At 37.5% G+C, this 17642-nt stretch overlaps 1 protein-coding gene across 1 annotated transcript; it reads left to right on the plus strand.

Moving 5' to 3' along the window:
* The first annotated feature begins 203 nt into the window (after positions 1–203).
* On the plus strand, positions 204–16298 carry LOC140950024 (TBC1 domain family member 23-like). The gene is made up of 18 exons (XM_073399182.1): positions 204–254; positions 366–474; positions 553–658; positions 1402–1606; positions 2098–2221; positions 2856–2980; positions 3878–3924; positions 4486–4589; positions 5731–5844; positions 6700–6795; positions 6879–7049; positions 7393–7435; positions 8261–8361; positions 9197–9244; positions 9585–9685; positions 10035–10120; positions 10947–11079; positions 14403–16298. Exons 1-18 carry the CDS (start codon positions 220–222, stop codon positions 14671–14673), a joined length of 2019 nt encoding a protein of 672 aa, XP_073255283.1. The 5' UTR covers positions 204–219; the 3' UTR covers positions 14674–16298.
* Positions 16299–17642: the final 1344 nt, after the last annotated feature.

Here is a 17642-nt window from a genome sequence, read left to right on the forward strand (position 1 = left end):
ACGGCTTCGAAATGGCTCTAGAACGAACTGCTGTAAAACAAATAACACAAACAAAAGGTAAGTCATTTTTTATTTGGAATCTTTTCGAAAAAGCGGAATTTAGAACCCCTTTCCGATCCGAAAGCCGATATGGGTCTGGGGTGCCTGTCGGTCCCTACACTTCTGCTGGGTCATTTCGGAGAGAATTGTGGGACATCAGACAATGATGACGTTTTCAAAATGGCGGAAGGTGGTGGTATCGACGATGTAGGATGGTAAAATCGTCAAAACACTTCTATTGAAGTGGTTTTAAGCCTTACGTTTATCATCAGCTTTATTTTGGATACCTTTTGAAACTTTCTATTTCCTCCTATGACTTCTCACAGGCACACAGATTTAGTTTTGGCACTGTCAAAACAAAAGGACATCGACAGATTGCGTGAGCTGTGTCGAGGAAGAAAGATTCCAGCAGAAAATAGAGCGGACGTATGGAAGGTACAAGTTAATTGAATTCCAGTACGACTATCCTTGACAAATTTTTAGATATTGAGAAACATTTCTTTACTTTTGAAGGTCTGTTTAAACGTAGTGGGTAAACCTGACGCGCTATCAAGTTGGGATGGATTACTGGATTTAAATGAACAGGATGTGATTCGTGAAGATTGTCGCAAGCAAGCGAGTGAGTTCACCTTATCTATCATTGATTGCTCGCAGCTTACTTTACTGTATAGTAACTGAAAACTGTAAGTGCAGTTTTTTCCTAGCAATGTAGCAGTAAGTCATGTCGTTGAGGTAATAAACATTGAGGTGTTGACACCAGCAACTCGTTTAAGCTTTCTTAATGTTCACGTTTTAAAAAACCGAGTCACCGCGAACTTAACTTGTTAAAATTAGATAAATGTAAGGGTGCTTTAATTTCAGATGTGTTTACTGATCTTATGTAGAAACATAAAATTGTGCAAGGTCATGTTGGAGTTATTGAATATGGTTTGATCATTTATAATTTATGAGGAAAAGTTAAAACTCACTGATAGGGCTTGTAACTTTTCCAACGAGGACCTTAGGCACATTGATCTCCTTTATTGATATGTTTATATTCCATAACACTAGAAAACCTACCCACTTTCATAGCAAAAATAGGCCAAATTATCCTTTCTCTGAACCCAGTTGGGGTTTAGGAAAGTTACCCCATTCCTTCCTATCCAGAAATGCAAACTGACCCATGATGACAAAAAAACTGAAAAGAGCCCAGTGCTCTTAACCTGTAAAATCCAGGGTGCCCAGCATATGTTTTCTTTGCAAAGACTAAGATTTTCTGGTTGCCTGGGAGTAAACGTTAGGTGCCAGGGACCCTGGGCACTGCTAGAGCACAGCCTTGGTTAGCGTTAAATTAATTTTCATCATGCTGTTTGTTGTTTTCAGCCATACTTCGTTTGCCAGAAGATGAGGCAGAGGAGGTTGCCAGAGACATGGAAGGTATTATCACCTTCTACTGCAAGTCACGGAATGAGAAATACCATTCCACTAGTGGGTTAACAGAAGTGCTTGCACCTTTGATGATCTTAGATCTACCTATGAACGATGTCTACAACTGTTTCTATGCAATGCTTTACAAATACATACCCAGGTAAAGGTCCCTGATATATTGATGGTATTTTAAGTGGATGCAGAGAAGTTTCTATTGAGATCTATCCTGGCAGTTTTAGAACATTTGAACAATGGGAAACATTGTTAATTGCCTTTGTAAAAGGAATGGATAATCTCTTGAACAAACAAGGCACTGAGAAGGGTTGCTTTAGCTAAACAAAAATTCAAATGCAAACAATTGTTTTTTTTCCTGGGCGCTAGCAGGTTAGTGATTTTGAGAGTCACAGCCTCATTAAAGTGTTTTGTAGTATTTCAATAGCTTTGATATCCAGAAAAGGAGGGAGCAAATAGCTGAATATCATTTCTGCTGAATTTGGTAAAATGTCTGGCTGATGGCTCCTTTTGACTGGGATGATTATGGTAGCACAGGTAGTTACTACAGTAACTTTACTAAAAATTACAAAAAGCATTTTTAACGGAGGTTCATGAATTTTTTTTTTTCAATGTGCTTTATTTATTTGTTTTTGGTAGAGACTGTGTAAGAGATGGAAAGCCATTTCACCTCTTTAGACTCTTATTACAGTACCATGATCCAGAGCTATGCTCATTCTTGGAATCCAAGAAGCTTTGGCCTGATATGTACTGTCAACGATGGGTCAGTATTGAATGAAATAGCTAGTAGTAGTATTCTATATACAATATCCTTATATGACACCACACCTGATAATGTAATGTAATGTAATATAAGGGTACAAAGGAAGTGAACATTGAGTCACAGTATCAAAGGGGTATATTGATCAAGTTTTCTTTTACAATGTGCAATTATTTACATCAAATTGTAGCTTTTTTCATACATGCGTGTACAGAAAAATACCAGTACAGGTACATACTTGCAACCAACACCAGTTAAAGCTCCACGCGATTCTGTTATTGTTTAAAATGAAATTCAGGTTAAAGTTGTTTCAACCTAGTTTGATTCTCAGTGTCTTTTGTGTCCTAACCCTGTTTATTCCTGATGATCTAAATAATTAATATCATCAATTTCTTTTGTCTCCTAACCCTCATTATTCATATTCATGAGTAATTAGGTCCAAATTATTTTTAATCTTAAATAATTAGGCTAGGAGACAAAGGAATCATACAAATAAACCAATTTGACTTAAATTTTATTTTGAACTACAACATGCAAATACAGGTCCCTTTTAGATACCAGCCTTTGAGATATGAAATAGGCCACCCTGTATTTATCAAGTCTACCTGGTTTATATCACTGTGTGATTTTTTTTCAGCTACGTAGCCTTTTTATGGTTGCATGTGAACCAGAAGTTCTACGGGTCATTTGGGATTTGTACTTGTTGGAAGCAGACCCTTTTTTGGTATTTTTTCTGATGCTTGTCATGGTGGTAAATAGCAGGTGCGATGTGATAAAGTTCAAAAGCTGAGACTTGAAAGGTTTTTCCCCTTAAGGTTAGGGGTTGGTGGGTGGGAACTCCCTTGATTGTTCCAAACATGTACTTGATGCTGTATATGGTATTTCCAGACCTTTGGACTATTAAGTGAAACTCACAATTTCACTATTTTGAGCCTTAAACAGGGTTTCTTTGTTTGTGTGTGTGTGTGTGTTTTAAACTAAGTTATTAAATTCAATGCAAGATCGAGTGACCACTGAAGGTCTCTGGTGCTTTGGTGTACATGTATTTATGGTGGAAAACACTCGTTGTGTTCGAGGAAATTAAAAAATGTTTTGCTATTTATTTCATAATTCACTTGTTAAACCAAAACGCAAGTATTCTTTGTCTTGAATAGGGTGTGAAAGTAAGCATGATCTTCAAAAGAAACCAATAGGAAAGCCTGGGTATTTTACATGGGCGTTTCCTTGAATATGAAATAGAATCAAGCAAAACAAACTAGAGACCCTTGTTTATCTATGGAATTGAAGGTTCAGCTCATTATCAGCAATATTTGGGTTTTCAGGACCAAATATTGTCACATACATAGTTTGCTTGCTGCCGTTCAATTATTGGATGAAGCTACATGTAATTATAATCTGAGGAATTATGCAGATTGAAGAGGGTGTTATGGCTATAGTGTATGACACCCTCCAAGATCTGTACAATTCTTCAAATCATATGAAAGACAAACATTCCAAACATTCCAAAGAATTCTTCTTACTACATGTATATAGCTTTTTGTGATTTCTGTTATAAAAGCTCTACAGCAAAAATTCTCATCAAAATAAAAAAAATCATAGTTAAAAGTACTTACGAAGTCTCTTTTTCAATGTCCTTTTTTTAAAAAAATTGCTGTTTAGAGATATGCTGTTTGAGATGATACATGAAAGCAAAACAGAATTATTAGGTAAGTTGTGAACAAGGTATGATTTTTTTTGGTCAATTATAATAAAGAATACTCTAGGTTATGATATAATTAATCAATTCGGTCAGAAATTGTGGAAGAATATTTATAGGAGAAAGCTATTGTTTATATCGAGCAAAAAGGAACAAGAATGTTTATTTTTACTTTTTCTTAATATCTGTTGTTATTGTTGTTGTTTTTACTAAGTCCACACAGGGGTGTGGAAGATTTTAATGTGCTGAGAATGCCACACATACTAGTCACATGAATGGATACTCCTTTAAGGGAGAAGACACACATTTTATCTTCATGTACTAACACAAAACTCAACACAAACATATTCACTAGCATATACACTGTACCAGGCAAATTGGAAGGAGAATCTAGGACTTTATCAGAGCTTACCCCTTCAGATTTCTTGGGGTGCAGTTCAATAAACGGATTCCAGTAGAACCTCATGCTCGCATTATTGGAATTTCTATTCCCCAGATCCACTCCTGAGTTTAGGATCTTGTTGGTGTCAATAGCTTAACAACACTTTGTTCTGTTTTTCTGCTGTTTAAGAAACAATTTCTTCAGCTCTTTTACAACTGGAGGAAGATGATATTGAGGACTTCTATTCATTAGCTCAACATTATGCTTCCAGGACACCACAATCTTTTAGAAAGGTATCATGATCAATAAAATGATTACTGGTGTCTGACTATCGTAGAGATCCATATACGGAGAAATTATAAGGGTAGTTAAAATATTTGAATGAAAGTGGTATTTACTCCAGCTTGGCTGCTCTCTTTACAGTAGTGTACTACCATTTGTTGCATATTGACGACTTTTTTGCATACCACCTTCTTGGGATGTCAAAGTTTTGGTCAAGTGCAGTACAAATTAATACAGGCTAACTTTTAATTGTGATATCACATACAGTATCAGTCACAGCAGAAAGATAACAGATAGCATCAAGAAACAATTGCTAATAAACATTGTTGCTATTTTTCCAAAAACCAAAAATGGTTATTATAGAATGTTTATAGAGTCTTTATAGAATAGTCTGTTTGTATTTTTTTATTTACAGTGTATGTGCTTACAAAAGCATAACTGTCATAAACTTGATAGTTGACTTCATAGCCTTACTCTTATTTGTGAAGGTGAATAATAATAGAATAAGACAGTAAAAATGTCTTACAACTTTCAGAAAGTTTATAATATTTTTTTCTTAAAATGAGTAATTGTAGTTTATAGCAAATAAATTTTTCTGTCTATTCAGTTGCCTAATAAAAGTGTACTGCAGAATTTTACAGGTGTAGGTTGCATATTGGCACCCAAAGGCCGTCTCCTCCTAAATACATTGAAAACACTTTTTAGACTATCCAGAGCACTTTTAGATATCTAGAAATGCATTCTAAGCTGCGCTATAAAATTTGTATCTGTTTGGTCATCCTAGGGGAACTTAACTTTTCAAAATTGCAAGGGCTTCAGTATTATTTTCCCCAAAATTTTAGATGCAAATTATCGTTTTATGCAAGTGAGAATTTTTCTGATTCCTCTCTCCATCACATATTTTAGGTTTCCTTTTTCTACAAAAATAGCCAAACCTGGGGAGTGAAATGTGAAAAATTAAACTTCAGAAAATCACAGGAAATTAATCAGATAAGCTTCGAAAATGGTACATGAATGGAACGGTCATCTAGAAATTTTAAGCCCATCTCAAGCAATAGAAAATTCTAGGCCATATTTACTTCTTGGAACAGATATTTTACAGAAAACAGTTGTTGGGTTCCCCTGATAATAAGACAGTGTTTTATCTTTCAGGATTATTACAACCAGCTATTTGGTATCAAAACAATCACTTCCAGTAGTATTTCCCAAGCTCTTTGTTTACCAGTTTCTGTATCTGAACTGGTTGAAGTCAATCAGTCTGACAGGGTAGGTTCTGTCTTGGTTTTTTTTTTATATTTCCTTTTGTTTTAGGTAATTTAAGGTCGTAATACTACAGTACAAGTGCACGTACCCCATGCACATGCTAAAATTCTGGCTTAATGTACACTTTTGAATGAGCTTTGATCTTGATGTCATAAATAGAGACCTTTAAATTCGAGGACAAGAACGACTACACTTATGAGGATCTTGACTTAAATTTTTTTGCATATTCTCGAAAAATAGATTCCTTGGAAAGCTTCATTTTACAGCGTGCAAAGAAAGTAGTGTCCAATAGCCCGGGGCTAGTGGATTTTGCTATCGGGCTAGTGAATTCTGTTTTTAACTTGCCCGACGGGCAAGTGATGTTTTTTGAAGAATTCGATAACAAAAGAACTGTGAAGTTAATTCTTCTCGTCAAAAAGCTTTTGGGGCTAGTTGAAATGACGTCTGGGCTAGTAAATGCTAGCTTCAGCTTGCCCGAATGGCAAGCTGTAAAAATGATTTTCTTTGCACCCTGATTTTACTTTTATTTACCAGAAAAGTTAGCACTGTTATCTTTATTAAAGGGGGCTAAGCCCTCTTCTGATAGCATATTGATAAAACTTCTAACACTTGATAACTTGTTTCTGCCACTACGACACACTCACTGAAACACATAGAAGAATGATGATGCATATCATGGTTTGTTGCCAAAATGACGATGGTTCACGCCCTAGCACTACTTAAGTTAGTATCGTGAAAATCTCATACTTGTAGTTGTTCTTGTCTTAAATTCCAAAGGTCTCTGATTCTAAAGGTCGCTAACATATTATTATGATTAAAGATATAAATTTGGAATTTTTCATTTATTACTTTATGCAGAAGGATGGTGTTCGATTCTTTGTAGTCGACTGCAGGCCTGCTGATCAGTACAACAGTGGTCACCTTCCCACCGCTTTTCACTTAGATGCAAACCTGGTAAGTGCAGTTCTTCCTTTTTCCTTCTAATATGGTACATATTGCTTGTTCTTCAATGATACATTGCTTGCTTTTCATCACAGATGTTGCAAGCTCCATCAGAATTTGCCACAGCTGCCAATGCATTGTTTGCCACTCAGAAACAGTCTATTGAGGCAGGCTCTGCTGCAAGTGGGGAACATCTCTGTTTTATGGGCTCTGGTCGGGAAGAAGAAGATCAGTATGTTCACATGGTCATTGCTAACTTTCTTCAGGTAACTAGAAGTGCTATGCGAAATATGGCATGGCTGTGTTTTATTTCTTTAAGATATTCCAATAGAAGTCGATATTAATGTTGTTGAGTGGTATTTTTGTGAAATCTTTTTGAGGCAGTAATTCAATTTATTGTCTTCACATAGCCTGTGAAATCTTCTGTCATTTTTGTGAGGTCTATACATCCAAAACAGCCAAGCTGCCATTCCACTGGCATTGCATTACGTCTGTTGTCCAACAGTATCAATTGAAATGTATAAGAAAAACTTAAGCTAATCAGATATGAAGAAGATTTTTGAGTGAATGGTAATGAAGGGAAATGTTTGTTCCTATTCTTGTTTTCAGAAAAAATCGAAATATGTGAGCATTGCCTGTGGTGGTTACCTAGGTATGCAACAAAATATATATTTTAATGATAATTATTACTGTGAAACTCACAAAACCATCAACACCATAAACATTTATGGAATGCACTTGTGTTGCGAGGAGAAAGCCAATAAGCTGTTATAAAACTTAACCGCAAACAGCGACAGTCATGAGTTTGTGGTTTTGAGGTTTGCGATTATTGTGATTGTTCACTACAAAATAAATGTTCCTGTAATGTTTCAGGTGGTGACCGTTTTCTGAGTTTGACAATAATGGTACTGATAAAATGTGATGTTAAGATTGTTCAGTGATGGCTAAGTTGTTGTTGTCTTCTGTATTTTTATGGCCTGAAATTCATCTTGGTCCATAAAGATACAAGAAATACTGACTTCAATATTCATTCATTTTGACTGAACAAATTAACTTTGATAAGGTTTGTCCTTTCTTGTGGGATGAAGTGAGGAATCCAGAGCAAACAAAAAGGGCATGCCAGGTAGTCAATCAGAACACCGAATTTGCTTGATTGTTCACTTCACCTATTATACTAGTGAGTGCCTTACATAGAGAAGGGTCTTTTTTACTCAATATTATTTTTGTGATGTATGTACTCAAATACTCCTCTTTCAAAATAATACTCAGTACTTATTGATGAATCTGTGTTTACAAGATATTTTTCTCTATGGTTAATAGCAGGGTCTTGTCGTAAATTATATAGTTAACAACCCAACCTAACACCAATACTTGCCAACAAACCTAAGGCAAAATTTCTGGCCTTATTACATTCACTCCTGGTGGATATGTGCATTGGATGTATCAGGTATATTATGAGTTTTTTGTATATTTTCAGCGTTGCATGATCTTTTATCTGATGATTTGTCTTCTGGACTGGCAGACCACACACCCAACACTTGTATTGTGTGTAATCCAGAGTGTTTTTCAGAAGGCGAGGTTAGTGTAAGTTCTAATCAGTTCCATACAACGAATATGTCATCTCTGCAAACCTTTGTCACCAGAATAAAGTATGAAAGTTCTATAATAGAAGAGTATCTTTTTTGTTTATCATTGGGAGGAAAAGAAGACATTCAGAGTGTAAAAATGTCGTACCCTTTAAGACAATAGACAAAAGTGTTTGGTGTGAACATTTCATTGAAAACTCCTCATTTAAGTTCATTGTTGGGATCCAATGGATAAAAGTAGAATTTTGCTGTGATTTCATTTTTGGTAATAAGTTAGTACAACACATTCATTATTAAGAGAAGAGTCAGAGAGGCCGTCAAATTTTTTTTTCTGGTTCCAACATTCAGTGAACAGGGATGCCAGTTATGAGCTTCCCACAATCTACAGGACATTTTGTTACATGATTCACAGTGTAATCATGTGACGAGCATCCAACTCCATCGCTTGATAAAGATTCCATGATGGAAGTGAAAGCTTGTGTATGATGAGTTTTTCTATCCTGGGAATTGAATCTTCGTTTACTCTAAATATCATTATGACAGGATTAAGCAACTCTTTTAGTTACAAACCAAAAAAGCAAACAGGCTGGAATTACTTTCAGAAGCAAACACACAGTAAAAGAGAGAACACACCAATAAGTTAGTTTTATTTCGAATCTGTTCAAAAAATATTATTAGTTTTGGATGTATTGTTTGTTATTCAGATCCTCTTGTAGAATTTAAATTCTAACGACTCCTGATTTGACCCCTGTGCCACCCAGTTAATTTGAAAGTAACTGGTATTTTATCAAGCAGACTGACCAGATTGGATTCCCCTTTATCTCCAGAGCTTTCATGAGCTTTCCAGAGGAGAAGAGAGTCCTGGGGAATATAGAGTAAGTGCTTTAATTCAAAATATACTAGTAATAATTATATAGCCGTGATCAAATGAGAGAAGTTTGCAAAAGGCAAACAAAACACTTCAAAGCTTAGTTTATAACAGCCTAACAATACTATGCTGTTTATCTACTAAACCCTTTTTACTTTGAGGGTAACGCCAAAATAGTTCAGAATTAACTATTATGGCTGAGAATGTAGGAGATAATTTTAATCTCTTTCATCCTTGGAAGTTGTATTGGGCCTTTAGGTAGAGGTAAATGCAAGATTTTTTCTTGTATGTCACTTGAAAACACCTTCTGTTAGCCTTAATTTTATTGTGCTTGTTACGTACTGCAGGGTGGCCTAGTCAGCATGCTATCGTCAGCTATAAAATCTGGGACGCATGTAAGAGAAAAGATAGGAAAGTACATAGCTGACTCTCATCACCCTGTAGAAAGGTAAGTCATGTAGTAAGTCCGGCCTTGCATTTTGCCGTTTTGTAGTCTGTGATTTTGTAAATGCTTTAGTTACTGCTCAGTGTCCTTTGTTCATTAGTGCTTTCGTTACAACTGTTATGATTGCTTGTTAGATGCAAGTTTTTTAAGGGAGCAGGTCAAATCAGCTTTGACTGATTGTACCGTTACCTCGATATTCACCTTAGTTACTCTTGTCAACGTTAGCCCGTTATTTTGAATAAATAACAATGTTTGTTGCACACAGGCTTTTGCTATAAATGCATGGTTTCCTGTTTGGGAGATTCATTTTGGTGTGACGGTATTTTGAAGTAAATTGTATTTCTTTGAACAGGCATGTTAGTGATAAAGATAAACAAAGCAAACTCTACAGAAATGTGCAGCCAGTTTTCAGTATTGATGACGAGGATGATGAAGGTGGTACGTTATTACGTGTATATCCAAGTTATGTATTGAGAGACGGTTTAGATGTGCAATTTGTTAAGGAATTAGAGGCTGACGAAGTTCATTGACTGACTTGAGTTTGTTAATAGCCAGCAACGCACGATGGTCTTCTATATGTTACTTTCCCCCAACACATTTGACGAACTTTACGTTAAAGCACTGATCTACCCTCGCTTATACGGGCATTTTACTGGAGTATTGAGAAGCGTGTCGTATATATATCGTTTATATATATCTTTAAAATATGAACAAAAAGAACATCTCGCTACTTTTCGAAAAGCATTATGCTACCTTTCGGGTATAGCAGAGGACATACTACGCTAATGTTAAAGAAAACTTTATTCCCCAAGTCAATATTGTTTCGTGACTTTGAGGGTTTTATACTCAAGGTAGATTTTTATTCTTCCTTACCGTAAAATTCTCCGGACATAATGTCTGAACACAGGTGGGATTTCGTCAGACACTAACCAATTTTTGTCGGCCAATACCGACTGTTATTTGCAGCCCTGCACAGGCAAGCTTTCTGACTACTTCCATGATGACTACGGGAAGCTCAATTTTACAATAAAAATAGAAACGTATGGTTCCCTGCCAAATTTGAGCTTTTAAAATTGAACCGTTTGGAACTGTTGACAAAATACCCAGAATTAGGGTTGTTATAGCTGTAGCCAGTACAGTGAAGTGCCTTAGTTTGGTAAAACATTGTTTTGCCAAAAAAAAAAAAATGAAACAACTTTTGTCTTGGATAAACTATTCATTTTCAGTAGGCTTTTATGTAACTAGAAGTGTTGTTTTGATGTAGATAATTACAGTGCCAGTTCAGAAGAGGAGTCACGAAAGGAGGCAGTAAACATTAATACATGGATTCAACGCAAGGATGTTGTATCATCCTATAAATGTAATCAAATTCTGCGCAATGGCTTCTTGGCACCAAGGTAAATCATCTTTCAACATGTCAGTTAAGTGAAAACAATAATTGGCTGACTGTCCACAACCCTCTATTTTTCCGTAAGATCGTCAGGATCGAGCGCTTATCCGTACGGGCGGCCATCTTGGTTTATATTTACTGAGGGGATGGGGGCCGGGGTGTCCCCCGCTCCCTAAGTAGATTTGACACTCATCGCATCTATAGCCTGCGTGGCAGGCGTTTGGAAGGGAAGGGAAAAGGGGTTTTGGGCGCGCACGCAGGCTATCGCATCTAAGATGGCCGCCCGCAACCCAAAGCGCTCGATTTCGACGATCTTACGGAAAAATAGGGGACTGTAAACAGTCCAGTATTCATGGTACTATCATCCTCAGAGACCCAGTGGGGGCCAGTTGGGTCGGGAGAAAAGGCGCGCCTGTTCTTCTGACCCATCTGACTGTCCCTTGTTCTCAGGTACTAGTAGTATTAGGCTGCCAAGCAATAATTACAGATATTTTAAGAAAAAGTAAATCATCACCATCATCATCATCATCAGGGTTTGTATTCACTCTTGACGGAGGAACCCCTCCCTAGATTGATCCCACGGATGTCTGCAGTGCTTGGCTAATCTTTACCATACGGGTCCAAACTGTCTGGTGAGATCGTCTCTCCATCTTGTTTTTGGACGACCCTGTTTTCTGGTCGAATCTCTTGGGGTCCACTCTATTGCTCTGATTGTCCAACGGTTATCAGATAGCCGAGCGATGTGACTTGCTCATCTGTGCTTTGCTTTCCTGATAGCGTTGATGATACCGCTTGCGCCAGTTTCTTGACGGATCCAGGTGTTTCGCTTTCGATCTCGAAGGGTAATGCCTAGCATTATGCATTCCATCTTACGCCGTGCGACCGCCAGCCTATCTATCATAGCATTGTTCAATGCCCATGTCTCGCAGCCATATGTCATTGCTGGTAGAATATTGCTGGTTTTCAGTGTCACGCCATTCAAAATAGATCAAAATAAAAACCAAAACCGTTGAATAGATAACGTCCGGAATCTGGGAAATGAAAGGAGGTAAATGTACAAAGCCCCTCGCCAAGATTCAGGTCAGAAGAATATTCCGTATACGAGTAGACTACGAGTAGTCCCCCATTTTTCCTCAGGGATAGTAGAGCAAGCAAAACGCGAGCGCGCGTGAAAATCAACCCACGCGAGAAAAGGCGACACTCGGCGAGGAGAGAGAAAAATTTTTCTCTCTCCCCGCCACGTGTCGCCTTTTCTCGCGTGGGGTGATTTTCACGCGCGCTCGCGTTTCGCTCGCTCTAATATGCCTGAGGAAAAATGGGGGATAGCCTGAGTATCAGGCGTTTCTGGGGAAAAGGGGCAAGATGGAAGCGAAAAAGGGAGAGAGCTGAAGGAGAGAAACCCATCCCTTTCTCTTCTCCCCTTCCCCCCTCCCCCACCTCAAATCTCCTCTCCCCTAGTCCCTTAGGAAGGTCTGATACTCAGGCTAAATGGGGGACTACTCGTAGTCTAGTATACGAGATATCCGAGGAAATGTTTTACCCAAGAGATTTGTATGGACACGCCACCTGGGTGGGCACCAACATGGCGGACGGAAACCTACAAAAACATCTGTTTCCAAATTTTGGTACAAAAGCGTGAATTTATTCCTCGAGGAATTCATAAACATTAAAGTAATACTTTTTCTAATACATGAACTGTTAAGATAGCAAAATTCCCCGAAAAACGTCTTTTTTTTAACGTACGTGACAGCTCTCTCGGCCGTCATGTAAATGCCACGTCACGCAAAAGCTTAGAAATTCAAGCGTATCCTATCACAAAACTAATAAGAACCCTTTTGAAGCGAAAATTTGAATGAGAGTTAGTTTTCAGCTGCTCTAATACATCATGAAAGTAAAATCTCAGTATAGGATCGATAGTTTTGTAGTTTGAATTTTAGTGACGTCATGTGAAAACCAACAATACTCGTCGTGTAAATAACATTGACTAAAAAAATTAATTAAAAAATCAATAATCGCGACAAAAACAGCTGCAAGAATTTACAAATGGTAGTTCTTGTCCGTGCCTCCCAGCTCATGATAGAGTCATTCACTCACTAACTGTGCCGTGGCCGAGTTAGTCGAGCGCTGGTCTCGCGTCGCAAGTTCAAGCCCCGCCCTAACCGCTCGACGGATTTGTTATCTGTATTCTCGTGTTCAACTTTTCGGCTACGCTTTTATATGACCAATTGGTTTGTCTCCGTCCATTTAGATTTCTTACCTGTTATGTTTGTACAATAAAAATAACTAACTTCATCTCAGTCGCCAAAAATCTATTCCAAAATAATGCCACGTCACATTTGAATATATTATAAAAAATTGAAATTTAAAAAAAAGAACAAGATTTGAAAAAGGTGATTTTCACTTGGTTTTTGTAGGCACTGATGAAAAAAAAAACAGAGATTTACTGTTGTCTAACAAATCCGCGTTTAAGAAACTCCAATGGCTAATCGTAGTAATCATAACCCATACCGGCAATTCAGATTACTACCATACTATCACGAATTCTGCAATCTAATTGGCCAACGTACTCTTTATCTATTCCGTGGTAGCTGAAGATACGTAGCTGGCTTTTGGAACGAACAATTGCAGTTTATTCAACTACATAGTTTTGGCAATGTTTTGGAGAAAGAAGTAGATAGACTAATTCATGATGAATGCTATCCCAGAAAAATGCTGAAGCTGTCACAAAATACGGAATGGACATTTTTAGTGGTTAGAAAAAAATTAAAATTTAATTTTATAAAAGTTGTATATTTGTGACAAACAAACATCATTTTCGTAATTCAAGTTGTGTTAGCAATACCCTGCTAGCAGAAGTTTTTTTTTCGGCATCATTTTCGGTATTTACAAAGTGGTTCACGTCGCTGACATTCGCTACGACTCTACACATGTTGAAAGTTGTAGCGCAAGGAAACCTCTGCTCACAGTGTATGTTAACAAACGTTTATCTGGAGTCGAGTAGTATGCTGGTTGGTTTCTACCGTTCCCGTTTTCTAAGAGTAAAATAGTCAACTCAGCGCTTCGCGCCTCGATGACTCTTGAGCGCGAAGCACCCGCCCGGTATTCAGGAGGTCATCGGTGTTACTTCCGCTGGACACTATAACTTTTTTATGTTCCACCTCCTTGATTTGACGATAAAGTTTAATAGTTATACATTACAAGCTGCGGCATTTAGTCGTACGACTGCACTTATTCCTGGGCGACCATGAAAGAGCGCCACATAAGTCTGGTATCGGCAGCTGATATTCTGAATCCATATCTCACTTATTTTGTTGGTTTTCTTTGTTACAGCTACATTCTACTTACAGACGTTCAGATGTTTATTTTACGAGAGATTCCTAAGAGAGATGGCTGGGCTTACATTCAACAGAGACATCACCTGACCTCTGTAGTAAAAATCACTTCTAAAAGACGACATCCCGACTTAATAACCTTCAAATATGGAACAAGCGATGGCGAAAACCTTCATGTCTCTGAGACGGAGAGATATATTATTCCAAATGCAAGGAAAGCAACTCAGAAAATCAAAGATAGAATAGTTTCGTTAATTGGGGATGAATAGTCTTAATAGTCCTTAATAGGATAAAAAATGTCTAATTTATAAGCTGATTTTATTTCAGCCATTTTTGTGAAAAGTATGTGGAAGTGTAGCCATATTGTTTTCAGTTTGAAAACATACATACATAAATTCAGTGAATGTAGATCAGACTTCAGAATATTTCATTCTTTTAATGCTGCAGTTCTGTTTGGTATGGTCAAAAGATGACCACACTCATCAGGCTTAACGAATGACCCGTACATTTCAAAACTGGCGGTAATAAGCATTATAAGCAAAATGAACGACGAGGTATATAAATAGTTGTAATAAGGTACAAAAGCGGAATGAGGGATTGCGTTACTATGTGACACGTTATCGTGAAACGCAATCCCTCATTCCGCTTTTGTACCTTATTACAACTATATATATACCTAGTAGTTCGTTGAAAAAGTGAATATCTTCTGAAGTTTGATCTACATTCAATGAATTTATCTTTGCTCCTCTAATGAATTAGAGTTGGGCGCTTTAAACTGAACTGTCAAAGAATACATACATAAATACATGCACACATACATACTTCATTAAGAACAAGTAAAAGAAATGTATCAAAAAGTTTACAGAAACTAAATGATATGATAGGAAACGATTAGCTGTTTCCGAATTCAATTATTGATCAGAAAGAAGTAGCTTTACGTCCCAATAACCACATACAAATTCTCCAGACCGATCTCCAAACATTTCCGTAAAGAATTAGTTGAGAGAATTTGATAAAAGATCAAAGAATTTTTCTTTGATGATCATTGTTTTAATTCTAATAACCGTTCCTCTTAACTATGTTTGGATATTGTTAGGAGAAAATTGATGTTCGTCACTCTTGGGACTAAAAGGGTTAAAGATTTCATAAAACTGAGTCTGTTTGAGATTATCGCTGATCTAAGTACCTACCCGTGGTAGGGAAAGGACCGCTTACCATTGGTCCGATGGCATCTAGGAATGTTCAGCTGACAGTACTCTGTCAAGTACATCTGGAGTGAATTTGACAACGTAAGATAAATTTCACGGTGCAGTAATTAGGAAAAAGAGTATCTGTACGCATAAACATTACAGCGTCACTAAATGGTAGCCAGTTTAAGGATTTTTAAAATACCTTGAAAACAGTAAGTACACTTACAAATTGCACCTTAAAGGGTCTTGAAAAAGTTTTGTTGAATTAGTTTGTGGTAGAGGTATATATTTTCTCTAACATAACATGATCGTTATACGGTTTTCATATAATAAGAGCTTGGAAAGAAATACATGGTGCCTCAGCGTAAATTGCCAGAAGTTATAATTTCGACTAGCGTATACAAAAAGTTTTTGGCCAAGTACGTTTATTTAATGTCAAATAGCGACAGTATGAATCAACATGTTACAAAAAGGCATTAATATATGGATGTTTTCTCCTGTAAACCTCATTCGCCATAATAGGTTATAATAACAATTAACATCGTAGGGCACACTACAAATAATTGTAGCTCTTGCAAATATCTCAGGTGATTTTTCCTCATTTTTATTGCTGTCTGAAGACTGTTTATTAGTTATAATTCACTTGACTCCAAGTGAGGTAATGGCACTAGAATGGCAATAAATGTTATTGTTTTCAACTATGACCTTACCGTCTCTTCGTTTAAAGGACCGGTGCGACGCTCTTACGAATGACATTGCAACACGCTACGTGCTGAATGAGGTAATTGTTCTCGTCTCGGATGCGTCACCGATATGCATAATTGTGAAGTAGAAAACGCCGTGTAGTGATTTTACAATAACCGTGTTTTTTATTATTACCTTTATATCACAGAACTTCCGCCAAAACACCCTGAAAATATAGGGTAAAAAGATGAGGGAACGACAACAGGCGGGGCACCATTTTTAGTTTTCTTGACTCCCAAGTGGATATAGGTTTCAATGAACTTAGGTCTCGTTTCTATGAAGAAAAGTTGTCCTGGGAAAGAGAAGGCGAAATGAGAGAAAAGTAGACCCCTTTGCCCGAGCCAAGAGCTGACAACAGCACATGCCCTGATTGTGACGCCTTGACCAGTGCCTTACAGTGCCTTGACCTAGTTGACCCGACTGGGCGAGCAAAAGTATTAATGTGGAAAATAGTTGGCCCGGTTTAAATGGTGACCATGCGGCTAAGCGGGTCACCCTTCTATCCGAGCCAACTTTTTCATGAAAATGATTTGCCAATTTTGTTTTTAAAGAAAATTAGGGATATAAGCTGGCACGCCTAGGGAAGCTCAGTTAGGTGAGTGAACCCTCCACTCGTGACAAGTTTTCTCCGTATAAACGGGACCTAAATCAAACACATGAAATATGGTTAGACCAGGACGAAAAAAAACACTTGCTGGGACAAATTTTTCTCAACAAACAGCTATTTCCAAGAATTAAGTTAAGAGAAAATATGAAGCGCACGTGGTTGAGGCAGGAGATGGGCTTCTGTTTAAGCGCAAGAGGTATCCATATCCGTTTTCAAACAGAAATGAATATGCGTGGAGGACAAACTGAACAATCGAGACAAAAAAAAGAGAACAAAGAAACAAATAAAAACGTTTTCAAAATGATACGATCATAGTGGCTAGCTAGAAAATAATCGTAGCTTACGTGTTTTTCTGGTTTTTTTCCTACTGTTGGCGCGGTCTTCCAGCGTGGTTGTGCGAGACACGTGTTTTTCAGTTGCTTGCACTAGCACAGTACTCAATTCCTCAACTGTTATTTTTATTTTGAGAGCCTAAACCTTCAAACGATTGATCGCTTCAGTTTTTTAGGGCGATGGCGTACTTGTGAGCTGTACTGTCCGAAAAAAATATATCAAGGGTTCTTTTGCTGTTTCCAACACTGTATCCCGATCGTTTTCACTGAGATTTTTGACTTAGCCTGTTTCTGTCTTTGAGACCCGCAAGTGAGACCCTTTTCCTGATCCCTAGGGATCTCGAAGGGACTCAACACGGGTCCTG

Source organism: Porites lutea, chromosome 10 (assembly GCF_958299795.1).
Source record: "Porites lutea chromosome 10, jaPorLute2.1, whole genome shotgun sequence".
NCBI lineage: Eukaryota > Metazoa > Cnidaria > Anthozoa > Scleractinia > Poritidae > Porites > Porites lutea.